Source organism: Amphiura filiformis, unplaced genomic scaffold (genome assembly GCF_039555335.1).
Source record: "Amphiura filiformis unplaced genomic scaffold, Afil_fr2py scaffold_29, whole genome shotgun sequence".
Taxonomy (NCBI): domain Eukaryota; kingdom Metazoa; phylum Echinodermata; class Ophiuroidea; order Amphilepidida; family Amphiuridae; genus Amphiura; species Amphiura filiformis.
The window spans coordinates 1110562-1125923 of NW_027305493.1; the positions used below are offsets into that span (position 1 = coordinate 1110562).

General features: G+C 38.2%; 1 protein-coding gene across 1 annotated transcript in view; it reads left to right on the forward strand.

Annotated features, from left to right (window-relative positions):
- Nucleotides 1-800: 800 nt before the first annotated feature.
- Nucleotides 801-15362, forward strand: part of LOC140143824 (uncharacterized) — a 60379-nt gene continuing 45817 nt past the window's right edge. Inside the window, exons 1-2 of the mRNA XM_072165635.1 lie at nt 801-818; nt 6426-6598. Of these exons, the coding sequence (XP_072021736.1) occupies nt 801-818; nt 6426-6598 (191 nt within the window). The remainder of the gene's footprint in view (nt 819-6425; nt 6599-15362) is intronic.

Here is a 15362-nt window from a genome sequence, read left to right on the forward strand (position 1 = left end):
GGATAAACATCTGCCGAATGTGCACGGATAATTTTGTCATATTGTATATTTTACCTTCTAAATCACCAAAAAAATGCCAATCTGCTGCAGTTGGACGCCCCTTCCCATTTTCTAACTTGACCAAACGTCACAAGTCACCGGATTATATATTTATGGAATAATCTTCAAAAATGGACCTAAAATCGGCTGTATTTTTCTAAATCGCGATTTTCGGCAAGTTCACTTTTGACCACTTTTAACCATTTTTGGTCCGCCATAGCGTCTAAATGAAGCATCACTGAGGTAAGTTTTTAAGTCAAACGTTTAGATATGGCCAAAATCTAGATAGTGTTTTTTCATTTTTTAAAATTAGGGCCTAGAACTTTTTTTATCACCCATGATTCAAAATTTTGAACACGGGTCACACGTTTTTACTGATTTTTTGCATATATTTTAAAAACTAAGCAAAATTTCGAAAAAATAAAAAAACACTTTCTAGATTTATTTGTCTACATTAATAAAATTCATGTTTTACAGTTTTTGATTTTCAAATAATTTTTTTGTGGCGGACCAAAATTTTTGGTCAAAAAAAGCCGTTTTTGGGATTTTTTCGAAAATTGTACTTTTTGACCCAAAACTGACATTTTAAATGGATTTATGAGCTCATTTCCGTTCAAAAAATGTATACTTTTATATACTTTACATAAATAGTTTTCGAGTTATGCGGTGAATAATAATGGATAATTAGTGATCCTGTGTGCCTCCTTAAAGTTCACTTTTTCCTGCATATTAAGTGCTATGATCATCAGAATAATGCCAAAATGACTATAGCATTGGATGTATATAGGGATATAATCAGATTTGGCTTGAACAAGGGGAGGGGTCTGTTTTGGGGTCAAAAGGGGTAAAATTTTGAAATTTGCCCAATTCAAGTGAAAATTAGTATATGTAATCACGGTAGGATTCAAAATATGATGGAGGTCATTTCAAGGTCACCAGAGGTCAACCAAAGGTCAAAATGAGTCAAATTCCAAAATTCGTCCAATTTAAGTCTAAATTAGAATATGTAATATTGATATGATTTCAAACAAAATGGAGGTCAATTCAAGGTCATCAGAGGTCAACAAAGGTCAAATTAGTTTATTAGATAGATTGTTATCAAACGTAATGCCAACATTTTTCACGAAAAGGCAATTGTGTTACAAATCTTTTCAAGGTCATAAGAGGGCACTTCAAGGTCACGGCTGGACTTCGCAGCCTTCTGAGGATGCAATATATCTAGTTCTTTCTTTCTTTCTTCTGTCAACCTTGACATAATTGGCTCTAGCTCCCTAATTATTTGACTGATTTAAACCAAACTTGGGCATAGGCTCCACTACCCCAGTCTTTACATTTGACATGACCCATTCGGGGTCAAATGTCACGCATGAGTAATTTTGGCTAAAAATGCGATTTTTACCAAAAATGCTTCTTCTTTTACCGATTACATGGTAGCGCAATGAGACTTGGTCGTCGGTATGGACTATAGTTGGGGTCTATGGGGTAAACAGAGAGTTGGGGTCAAAGGTCATTAAGGGGATTTTTTCTGCACATAACCAAATACTTTCACAATGCTTCCTTTCCTACAGATTACATAGTACAGAGATGAGATTGACACATATGCACTGACATATGCGGGTGTCTATACGGTAAACACGGATTTTGAGTTCAAGGTCATGAAGGGGTAAAATAGGGTTGATTACTGAAAATCACCTTAAAGTTCACTTTTTCCTGCATATTAAGTGCTGTGATCATCAGAATAATGCCAAACTGACTATAGCATTGGGTGCATATAGGGTTATAATCATATTTGGCTTGAACATGGGGAGGGGTCTGTTTTGGGGTCAAAAGGGGTAAAATGCCCAATTCAAATGAAAATTAGTATAGGTAATCACGGTAGGATTCAAAATATGATGGAGGTCATTTCAAGGTCACCAGAGGTCAACCAAAGGTCAAAATGGGTCAAATTCCAAAATTCGTCCAATTTAAATCTAAATTAGAATATGTAATATTGATAGGATTTAAAACAAAATGGAGGTCATTTCAAGGTCATCAGAGGTCAAAAAAGGTCAAATTATTTAATTAGGTAGATTGTTATCAAACGTAATGCCAACATTTTTTTGCGAAAAGGCAATTGTGTTCCAAATCTTTTCAAGGTCATAAGAGGTCACTTCAAGGTCACGGCTGGACTTCGCAGCCTTCTGAGGATGCAATATATCTAGTTACACAGCCATGACGTTAGTGATATTTTTTTATTTGGGGTCAAAGCTCATTAAGGGTCACTTCCGGTATAAAAAGAAATACCTTTAAAATGCATCTTCTTCCACAAATTAAGTAGGACAGAGACGCCACTTGCACACATGCATTGTTATTACCGAGTGTCTATGGGGTGTACACAGATTTGGGGTCAAAGGTCAATAAGGGGTCACTTCCGGTATAAAACGAAATACCTTCAAAAATTTCTATTAGCTAAGTAAAACTTGGGACAGTAACGGTATGTTCACATATAATCTGCAGTCACTCAATGTAGATGTGGTATTTTTTTATTTGGGGTCAAATCTCATTAAGGGGTCACTTCCGGTATAAAACGAAATACCTTTAAAATGCATCTTCTTCCACAGATTATGTAGGACAGTAACGCCACTTTCACACATGCATTGTTATTAACTAGTGTCTATGGGGTGTACACAGATTTGGGGTCAAAGGTCATTAAGGGGTCACTTCCGGTTTCAATCGAAATATCTTCAAAAATTTTTATTAGCTAAGAAAAACATAGGAGAGTGATGGTATGTTTACACATGAATTATGTTTACCCAATGTATATATGGTATTTTTTATTTGGGGTCAAAGGTCATTAAAGGGTCATTTCCGGTATAAAACGAAATACCTTTAAAATGCATCTTCTCCCACAAATTACGTAGGACAGTGATGCCACTTACACACATGCATTGTTATTACCCAGTGTCTATGGGGTGTACACAGATTTGGGGTCAAAGGTCATTAAGGGGTCACTTCCGGTATAAAACGAAATAACTTCAAAAAACTTTATCAGCAAAGAAAAATATAGCACAGAGACGGTACATTCACACAAGAATTGATGTTACTCAGTATATACGTGGTATTTTTTATTTGGGGGTAAAAGGTCATTAAGGGGTCACTTCCGGTCTGAGACAAAAAACCTTCAAAATGTCCCTTCTGCCACAAATAACATGGCAAAGTGATGACACGTGCACACATATATTGACATTAGCCAAAGTCTATGAGGTTTTCATATATTTTGGGGTCAAAGGTCATTAAGGGGTCACAACACGGCTGTGTTCGTGGTCTTAGACCACAGCTAAGTCTAGTTTCTTCTCCTGTCAACCATTACATTTGCTCTATCACTCACATGCTTACATCGATTTTGACCTAAGTTAGTCGCAATGATCATTGACCATGCCCCTACATGTCACATGAAACTCACGGGGTCAAAGGTCACGCAGGGGTCACAGGGGGCAAAAACGTGATTTCAACTAAAAATGCATCTTCTCTTCCAACTTACATAGGACAGCAACCCCACTTGCACACATGCATTGTTGTTACCCAGTGTCTATGTGGTACACAGATTTGTGGTCAAAGGTCATTAAGGGGTCACTTCCGGTATAAAACGAAAAACCTTCAAAAAATTTTATTAGCTAAGTAAAACATAGCACAGTAACAGTATGTTCACATATGATCTGCAGTCACCCAATGTATATGTGATATTTTTTTTATTTGGGGTCAAAGCTCATCAAGGGGTCACTTCCGGTATAAAAAGAAATACCTTTAAAATGCATCTTCCACAAATTATGTGGGACAGAGACGCCACTTGCACACATGCATTGTTATTACCCAGTGTCTATGGGGTGTACACAGATTTGGGGTCAAAGGTCATTAAGGGGTCACTTCCGGTTTAAAACGAAATACCTTCAAAAAATTTTATTAGCTAAGTAAAATATTGGACAGTAACGGTATGTTCACACATGATCTGCAGTCACTCAATGTATATGTGGTATTTTTTTATTTGGGGTCAAATCTCATTAAGGGATCACTTCCGGTATAAAACGAAATACCTTCAAAATGCATCTTCTTCCACAGATTCTGTAGGACAGTGACGCCACTTGCACACATGCATTGTTATTACCCAGTGTCTATGGGGTGTACACAGATTTGGGGTCACTTCCGGTATAAAACGAAAAACCTTCAAACTTTTTTATTTGCTAAGAAAAACATAGGACAGTAACGGTATGTTCACACATGAATTGTGGTTACCCAGTTTATATGTGGTATTATTTTATTTTGGGTCAAAGGTCATTAAGGGGTCGCTTCCGGTATAAAAAGAAATACCTTTAAAATGCTTCTTCTTCCACAAATTACGTAGGACAGTGACGCCACTTGCACACATGCATTGTTATAACACAGTGTCTATATGGTGTACACACATTTGGGGTCAAAGGTCAGTAAGGGGTCACTTCCGGTATAAAACGATATACCTTCAAAATGCCCCTTCTGCCACAAAAAGCATAGCAAAATGATGCCACGTGGACACGTGCATTGACATTAGCCAATGTCTATGGGGTTTTCATATATTTTGGGGTCAAAGGTGATTAAGGGGTCACAACACGGCTGTGTTCGTGGTCTTAGACCACAGCTAAGTCTAGTTTCAAATTTAATCCCCTTGTTTGAACTTCATGAACTCAATGTGCTTAAAGGGAGTCGCCGCCAATCATAACAGTGCCTTATATGTTAGAAAAATAATTATAAAGTACGAATCATTATTTAAAACAAACTCATATTGACCATACATACTGCAGTTGCTGTCCGTTTTCCTATACACAATACACAGAGCTCTCACAATTGACGCGTGACCTCCACAAGTAGTGTTAGAAGTATAGGCAATTGCCTAGTTAACGTCACTGTGTGAAACATAACCGGCCAATATTTAAAGTATTCTCTGAAATTTTAGAAAATATAGTTTTGTAACATGTCCTAAATTTTTAGCTAATTTAGGTGTTTGGAGAGGGTCGCACTTTTGTGTTTTAGGAAGGATATGGTCGCATGTCGTGAACTGGGCTATCAAATATGGGGGATTTGTTACATGTGAATAGGTTTTTTATTGTTCAGTCTCAATTAATTTCAGAATTATATCCCCTAAAGAAGTAAATTTGGTGTCATTTTGTTGCTATTGATCTCCCCCTTCATTTAAGACCATTTATAGCTCAAGCGAGTTGGGGGTCAAAATGTCTGAGTGGGTTGCGGGGGATCGGAGGACGTCGCATGGGAGGACGTCGCACACCATAGGAATTACACACAAAAAGCAAAAAAGGAAGCAGCTTTGAAATGCTGTATTTAGAAAAGTACAAGTAGCATGAACCACAAATTTCATTGTACTTTGGTGTTTTAGTGTATGTTATAGGTAATAGGGCATTGCCTAGTTAACGTCACTGTGTGAAAAATAACCGGCCAATATTTAAAGTATTCTCTGAAATTCTAGAAAATATAGTTTTGTAACATGTCCTAAATTTTAGCTAATTTAGGTGTTTGGAAATATTCGCACTTTTGTGTTTTAGGAAGGATATGTAAACGACGGATAACAAATATGAAGAAATTATTTCCAAACCGTGTTAAGTCTGCAAACCACTATGCTTCTCATTTTCAAGAACGCTGGTTAACAATAAGCAGAGTATTGTCTCATTTCGTAAACAAAAGCCCACACAGAATTGTTATCTAGCGTTCGCTTTATAATCGTTCACTCAACTGAAACTATAATACCAAATCATTGCTCATTGCACAGGTAAAACAGAAACATGTCTTGTGTGGATTTAACCAGAGAAGATCTGATTTAATCAGTTGAGCTGTTTTCAATGAGTGTTATCTTGGTTTAATAGCTATTAATGGGGTTTAAGTCCTGCAAAGGTCGTGGTGAATTCTACTGTAGACATGACTGCATCATGAAACACGAATAAAAACAGTCGGCTCTCAACACGCGATATTCAAAATTTCCGCGCCGAAATTGTCTAAGTGCAATGACGTATTGGTTGTTTGTGCTCATTGTCGTCAGCCTTCATTGTATTACTGGGACGTCATTGCACTCGACAATTTCGGCGCCCGGGAATTTTGAATATCGCGTGTTGAGAGCCGACTGTTTTATTCGTTTTTATGGTCACTGTGAGTTTGTTTTAAATAGAAACCACGTGATTCGTGCTTGATAATTATTTTTCTTTATAAGGCATAATGTTGTGATTGTCGTAGACTTCTTTTAAGGGTGATTTCTTGATACCCGGCGGAATCTGAAGCTAGTAACAAATAATACATCAGTACCCATTAACTTCACGGCCGTTAGGCCATTTCTTCGACTATTAGTAAAATTGTTTTATTGTTTTTTTCAGGCTGCTATCGAAGACTGGATGGCGGGCGTAAACTCACCGGACGTATGGATAGGCCTTAACGACGGAAATTCAGAAGGAAACTTTGTTTGGGTGGAAGACACTGGCACTACAATTTGGGCTGGTGGACGACCACCTCCAACCGACGTGGGAGCGCCAGTTGATAGTGCATATACGTAAGATCAATATCTTGTTGCTTGTTTTGTAGTAGCCTACTTTGGCTCTGAAAACACTGAACCTCCCCATCACTAAAGTATTAACCTCTAACTGATCATGAAGTGAGAAATCAAATTATAATTATTGGTTACGCACTTCGGTACTTGACTGCTAACGTCCAATGGCGGACTCCATCACTCTATTTGCTAAAAAAGTAAAATACCTAAAGTACGAAACGTTGCCTGAATTTAAATGAGTGGAGTCCCGGGGGGCACTCTCACTTTGGAGGTGACGCGTATGTAGAGCTGTTAAGACCCTCTTTTTCAGCGTCGCTGTCACCCAAAGACCCCATATTTTTTACGAACACATGTCCTGTCACCCGAAGACCCCCTATTTTTCCATTTGATCTCTCACCCAAAGACTCTTATTTTTCAATTTGAACAGCAACTTTCATTTATCACTAATTTTGTTTCCTAGGGACAAACTAATATGTTTCCATCGGATACTGTATTTGACATCGATAAAGATGATGATATTGGTCGTTTAGAAGTAGGCCTATTCAGGGGTCCGTAAGCCTACGTAGTCAAGTAGTTAGGCGAAGATAATAATAGGGCCCTGTCAGCAACTGCTTCTGTTTTAGCCCGCCACTTACTGTTGTCTTTATATCCTTCATTTATAGATTCTTGTTCATTGATTGGTTAAAAGTGTGTCACGTGATCAAAAATAAACACACTATTCTGTGAGGAAGTGCAAAAAAGTACTATTTACGTCCGTAAATAGTACCTTCAAGCCGTAAATCGCTCATTCTACAAAATCCGGTGCCAATCCACTATAAAAATTGAAAAAAATAAAAGTTGTTCAAAAAGAACTGCTTTTTTGTGTTTTTTAAGAGTAAATGTATCACTAGTTTCAGATGTAAAAAATTGCCAACTTGCATATTTTTCTTTGAGGAAGTCATGTCGAAGACAAAATGGCCGCTAATCCGCCTATTGTCTAGACCTAGGATACATATTCCACACTAAAACTCAATGTAATGTGAGCTACGTTACCCACTACAAAATGGGCTGGTTTTACTCAATCCAAGGTCATAAAATGCAAACTAAAGATCACTTGAGTGAAATGTAAAACAGATTTCACCATTTCATATAAGTTTTGAAGATGCCTAAATGAGTGTGTAACGTAGCTCACAGTAACGTAGTTCACTGGTTTTTAATGTTTTTAATGTGATTTGCGAACATTAGAACGTTATGTCGGTTAATTCTAATATAAATGGGGTTCGAACACTGGTAGCTTTTACATATTATTCGGAAGTACTTGTAATACAAGTGCATACTATAGAATCCTGGTAACGTAGCTCACCAATCTTAACATGGTCGGTCGAAATTTCAATGTTTACAACATTTCTATGCCAAAAATGCTACAACATCACGATTTTTACTGTGATTTTTAAAAACCTATGAGTGTTACATTGATACCTCTGTTTTACTTCTTTCCAATAAGGTGTGTTAAAAAGGGGTAACGTACCGGTAGCTCACAGCGTTTTGGTGGAAAGTGCAATTTATTTTAGAATTACACAAAGACGTTTTAATCACTAAAAAATAATGTTGATAAACAATTTGACGGTGCGTTATCTAATTAAAAAACAACAAATATGTAAAGAAATCGCATTTATTCAAAGAAAATATTCAGGGTTAGATGTGACACTAGCAGTGGAAACGCATTTTTAGCCATTTTTGAGCCTTTGCAAGGGTTAATCACGCTGAAGAAAGCATTTAAAGTATGGAAAAACTGTCCATGTAGATCTCGTTGAGTTCTACCAGAAAAACAACATATTTGATGCCCTAAATGCTCGACAAAGTGTTTGTGGACCAAAGAATGGAAAAAAGCCTATTGGCACCGGATTTTGTAGAATGAGCGAAATAGTACTTTTGGATATTTACTATTTACGGATAGCAGCATACCCACGTCGCAGTCCATAAAGCATAACAATAACATTGAACGTCGACATTGACTATAAGAGTATTTTGTCACTGTCGAGAAACGACAACACAAAAATGGCGAAATATAAATCAAGCTGGAGTGGGCTGCTACTGCTGAAGAAGATCACAATTTCAGCTGTTTAATTTGAATTGTTACCAGTTCTAGCGCAGGAATATTTACTGAATTCATACCACAGACCAACACAGTCAGATTCAGAGCGACACTGACACGGTAAGCTTAAAAACAAACACTGACAGTGCGAGACCAGTCTCGGACCGCCTAGGCCGTGCATGCATGAAGGTAGCTGGCCTAGTACCGTGCGTATGGAGGCCTATCCCGATTGCACGATGGCCTTCGAGTTTACACATGTAAATCTTTTTACATGTAACAACTTGAACAAATAAACACTGACAGTGAGTAAGCTTAAAAACCGCTAACACATGAACATGACAGGGCGAGTTTTTGAACCGCCGTGCATAGGCCCTACCTAGGCCTATCTTGAAGCATGGCGGAGTTTTCATATATTCTTTTAACCAATCAATAAAAAAAAAATCTATGAATTAGAGGTTAATAACTGCGCATCGGTTATTTGGAGGGCATTGTGAAAAATCTAAACATTTTGCCTTTGGAACCGAGGAATATCCCTCGGGGCGCACAATGCCCGACATATAACCGATGCAAGGTTATTAACCTCATTCATAACCGTCACTTTGATCTTTTAACTTTACAAAATAACACAAAATTTTCCTCAAAAGTTTGTAAAAATAAACAATTTTTACATCTTCCCTTTCCCAAAATCGATCAGGCTAAAACAAAACGACCAATAACAAAAGTGCGTGTCAGAATCTGTGCAAATATGGTAGCGCGCAATCCAAATACGGCAGCCAGCGCGCGCACAGTTCGTTGGACGCACAATACGGCGCACGCAGAAGTCAATTGTGTGCGACATTGGAACAATTACGCATTTTGCGGTCAATTGTGAGATATTAATGACCTCGATTTGCTTTCGCGTTTTCGCAAATAATAAGATATGATTGGATCGCACGCATCGCGTTTATTAATGAGGTTATGAATGAAGGATATAAAACAAATATATACTGCCTTCATTCGAGGTTCTGGTTAAAACTATGGTCCCTCGCTGAGATCAATAGTACTATTTTCCTTCGGGGCTGCGCCCCTCAGGAAAATAGTAGGCCTACTATTGATCTCACCTCGGGCCCATAGTTTTAACCAGAACCTCTCATGGCAGTATATATTTAGACAATAATAACTGCGCACCATCTATTTTGAGGTCATTGTGTGAAATTGGAGGGTTTTGTTTTGGGCCGAGGTATTTTCCGAGGGCGCTTCAGCGCCCGAGGAAAATACCGAGGCCCAAAACAAAACCCGACAATTTCACACAATGACCTCAAAATAGATGGTGCAAAGTTATTATTGTCATTCATTACCGTTTTTTGTACAAAATCCTATCTTTCCTTCGTATTATTTGCTGGAAATTTTTCGAATATTTCAATTTATTTAGTCGTCATCCCTCATTAATAATGGGCGAATCCTGACTACATGACGTCATTGGCGTGGATACAGGCCATTTTTGCTATCCATATTCCGGGGCCCCTTGATTAATTGATTAATTTGACCGTTGACTGCGGTACTGTTGATTTTTGCTATACACAGAAAGGTATTTTTACATGGAACTTTATTTTTATATCGTGACATTTAATATCTGGAGAACAATAGCATATATATTCATGTTGAATACAGTGTATTTGGCTATTGTAATTATGCATGCATGAGACGTGAACGTGTGTGAAATTGGACGCTCACTCTTGTGGCCCAAGATGCAGATTTTCTGAATGCGTGAATGAGTTGCATCATGATTATTGCACGCCGAGTTTTATATATTCTCATGTTTACAAGTGGACCTGGATATATTGTATACTTGGATTTAAATGGATGAATAGTTCTACCATTAGGGTTTACACCCGGTAAGTAGGTTTTATATGTTTTACAAATGTGATTACGATTTTATTGGCTTCAAATCAGAATTTTCTCTTGACCCACCAAAGACTGACAATTATACCGTACGTACCGGTGGCTGACAGTAAAAAATAGAGCTCAAGTTTTCCTTGCACTGTATCTTCAAATATGTAGGCCCTATTTTACCATATTGGCCAGCATGCTTATAATTTATATCGTCATGATTACTACGCTTTTAAGCCTGGCTTGAGCATCAATATCAGGACCCAACCAAGCAGCATGCCGGGCAGCATGCCTGCCCGGCATCATGAGCGCGAGCATGCAAGTGTCTCTGCACGGCGCGACCGTTTACCGAGCATGCGAGGACTGTTTAATATTACAACTTGCAGAATGATCCGAGAAAAATAGAATGGAATGATGCTCTAAAAATGAATTTAAAAAACAGTTCCAGGTTTAAAATTACCTATCCTGAGGTAGCCTACTCACATCGTCACACCTCCTATGCATGGTGAGGAACAACAAATGCTAGGCCTAGCTAGCATGCTAGGCCCCCTGTGTTACATGATATTTGTTAGGCCTACCATTTACAAAATGATTGTGAATAAATACCTGAAGAAATTAATTGTTTATATTGTGAGGAACATGGGAAAGAACAACCAGCATGCCCGGCCAGCATAACTATTTAATATAGGGCCATGATATTTTGAGCTTCAAATTAACATACAAAATAATAAATAGGCCTTTTCATTCAGTAATTTTCTCATCTGGATGATAAATAAAAATCAAGATTCAGATTTTGTTAGTGGTTTTAAGGCCGAAAGCCGGACGTGTAATTTATTTTACAAACAAAATATAAGATTTATTTTCCAGTTTTGTCAATCGTCCACCATACTGCTAGCTGTTTTCTTGGGTTTTTTTTTTTTGGGGGGGCAAGCCGTGTTCCTGCTCGTCCACATTTGCACTGCACAAAGTACACTTAGGCAATAACAAATTTGTATTTTTACACCTTCACTGGGATGTCACGGAGGCTAGGGCCTTAAAATAATTTAATTGTAATATTGTTTGGTTCCTGTTGTTGTTGCTATTTCTTGTTGTTGTGACTCCCTGGTTGTGACTCGTCTATTCTTTTGTTTTTTTCCTGTTTGGGATTCCCCAATTGTATTTGTTTTGAGTCACGTCATGCATACGATGCAATCATATTAAAGGCCCATTCAGTGATTTGCTCATCCGGACGATCGTAAAAATCATCAAAATTCAGATTTTGGTACCTTTGTAATTGGCATAGATGTGCTAACATAGCCTGCTAGTGGTTCGGTCGAAAGCCGTGTATTTTAGACAAAATAAAGCATTTACATGAATCTGGACTTTTGATACTGACAGTACAAAAGTCCGACTCGAGATCGAAAGAAGCTCACTCTCCACCGTACCAATACGCGTTGCGTATTGTTTCTACTACTTATTACATCAGTAGCTACTATTTTAAACAAAATACACAATTTTAACTGTTTTTCATATTTGAATTGACCGGTAGTTTGCCTCGGTGACCTTTAATTGCTTATTTTGTTTTCTACTACAAAAATTAAGTGTCTGTTTTAAATCAATTTAGACTCTACTTCCCCGTGTTAGAAACACTGGACTAGGAAGTCGATTGGTGGCGCACTGTACGAAAATCTCGATTTTCTCGAGTCGATCTGAGTTGAAGTAGAAAACCTTTCTAAAACTTCTGTTTTTGACTAATTTGTCGATGTATTCAGGGAAAAGTGGTTTAATGAAATTCTGTAGACTTATTCTTTATTTCTAAGCAACTCTGACAAATTTCCATTTTTTAAATGTTCCTGTGAAATCACTGAAAGGGCCTTTAATATTGAGAGCAACAGATGCCGGGAGCAGCTGAGACCTAGACGCAGGTCGTAAAGCTCACTCCGGGAGCTCACTCGATCAACGTAAACACAGGGACAAACATATTAGGAAAAATTGTTTATATTTATTCAATATTCATTCAAAACAGGACCCTGTTTTGTTTAGAATGTGTGTGCATATTTATTGGTTTACCTGCTGTGATCGGAGCTGCTTTTTAAAATTTTTTTTAAGGTAGTCGCCATTTGAATTGGACGCTGCAATTCGCAATGCCAATTCTTTATCCATGTTCGGGGCCCCGATCACCCCATGTTTTGATTGCTACGTCAGACGCGGAAGTCATTGTTGCGCGTCCGGAGTCAATTGTGAGATATTAATGACCTCGAATTGCGTTCGCGTTTTCACAAATAATAAAATATGATTGGATCACACGCATCATGCATATTCATGAGGTTATGAATTAGAGGTTAATAACTGCGCATCGGTTATTTGGAGGGCATTGTGAAAAATCTAAACATTTTGCCTTTGGAACCGAGGAATATCCCGAGGGGCGCAGCCCCGAGGGATATTCCGAGGTCCAAAGCAAAATGTTTAGATTTTTCACAATGCCTGACATAAAACCGATGCAAAGTTATTAACCTCATTCATAACCGTCACTTTGATCTTTAACTTTACAAAATAACACAAAATTTTCCTCAAAAGTTTGTAAAATAAACAATTTTACATCTTCCCTTTCCCAAAATCGATCAGGCTAAAACAAAACGACCAATAACAAAAGTGCGTATCAGAATCTGTGCAAATATGGTAGCGCGCAATCCAAATACGGCAGCCAGCGCGCGCGCAGTTCGTTGGACGCACAATACGGCGCACGCAGAAGTCAATTGTGTGCGACATTGGAACAATTACGCATTTTGCGGTCAATTGTGAGATATTAATGACCTCGATTTGCGTTCGCGTTTTCACAAATAATAAAATATGATTGGATCGCACGCATCGCGTTTATTAATGAGGTTATGAATTGTATACTATCTCTGCAGAAATTTACAGAGTTGCATTCAAAAGAGAGCCCAATATTTGGTCATCAGCAGAGAAAGAAACAAATAAGGAAGCCAATGACCATGGATCTCGATTTTAGGACGTATCTCTTCTTTTTTTGACTTTATTTACCAAGATTTCAAAATATAAAATGAGGTTACTATTCAGAGTAAGCTATAATGCAAGAATGCAATTTGCAATATTAATATAGCACATGGTTCTACATTCAAGTGTGGAATCTATTCTTTCAAACTTTCCATGTGTGAACTCCAATCTAGAATATATATTACTAGGGAGGGTGTTTAGTCAATTTCAGATGTTCACTCTTCCCATTAAGTTCAAGTCCCAGCTAGAATGCGACCACAACCTGATGACATAAAATTGAAATGATCTTTTTAAATTTCTTTACATCTAAAAGATGCCACTACAACAACTATCCGGATCTTTTCCGACATGCCCGGTTTTACCACCACCGGTGGCACTCTTCCTGTCAATTTTATAGTCTCAAAACTGCGTCCCGATATTGTTTTAATCAACACAGAAAAGAAGTATGTCCACCAGGTTGAGTTGACAGTTCCGTTTGAACAAAATTGTAGTAAGGGTCATGAACGCAAAACTCAAAAATATACCGACCTCATATCAGACATTTCCGTCTGATATGAAATTGCAATCTCACCTGCATTGAAATCGGGTCACGTGGTTTGGTTACACCAGATACCATCAAAAGGATTTCCAATATCTTCTCCTTTGTCAAAGCCAAACCACCCAGGTCAATCAAAAAGGACCTAACAAAACTTACTATCCTCTCCAGTTATACTATCGGGAATGCCCGTCATGAACCGACATGGGGTTCATCTGATCAACCCCATCTCAAACTTTTCAAAGTTTAAAAGTGTTTTGCCGTTCATTTGCCTCTTGCATTATTGTATTTATTGCCTTGTTTTGAGTAGCACTAATAGCTAGAATGGAGTCAAGTGACTCTACAAGTGGAGTAAACTAGCACTGACTCTCCAAAGGAATCACCTGACTGTTATAAGAGAGTCAGTTGACTCTACCTGTGGAGTCAATTGACTCTACATTCAGAGTCGTCGACGGAGTCAAGAAATTTATGACTCTTCAAGAGAGTCAGACTCTGGAATAGTTTGGCTTTTCACACCCTGGAATGTACATTCTCCCATTCCTAAGGCCTAAGGGATGGTGGGTGGTTCAGCCTAAATTTCTTAAACCTGTCGTCTGACGATCGCCTATAATATATATGGCGTGAAAATCAGAGTAAAGTCTCCTATTCCGGTAGGTTTATACTTTGAATTTTTATCTTGATGTACATCTATGTGTATCATTATTTTGTGCTATTTCCGAACTGTCCGAGTGACCCTGTAATGGAGTCAGGGCGACGCTAAAATGGAGTCATGGTTACTCTAGAAGCAGAGTCCAGCCACTGCGCGACTCTATGTCTAAAATGACTCCATATTGGGAGTCAATTGACCCCTGTATAGAGTCATCAACGGTGACTCTTACACGGAGTCAAGAAATTTATGACTCTTCAAGGGAGTCAGATGACTCCCAATATGGAGTCATTTTAGACATAGAGTCGCAGAGTGGTGGCTGGACTCTGCTTCTAGAGTCACTCTGACTCTAGTTTGGCTTTCAGTGAGGCCTTTGTTTTGTGTTTTGATTCGTTGTCTCCGTGAAGCCCTGCACCGTATCCGGTGCAGCTTTGCTGACCCAGATACATGTCCTGGGCATTTGTTCACAATCTTTGTTGTTTTGCCTACTAGTATGTATTTTGCTTGCTGTGTTTGATTGAACCAACATGCAGATTGATAAAGTTATGTTTTGAAGGTAGAATAAATACTGTGTACGGCATTTTCATTGCCATCTCACCATTTGCACATCGATCACATCTTGATTTTAACTACTAAACACGTCACACAC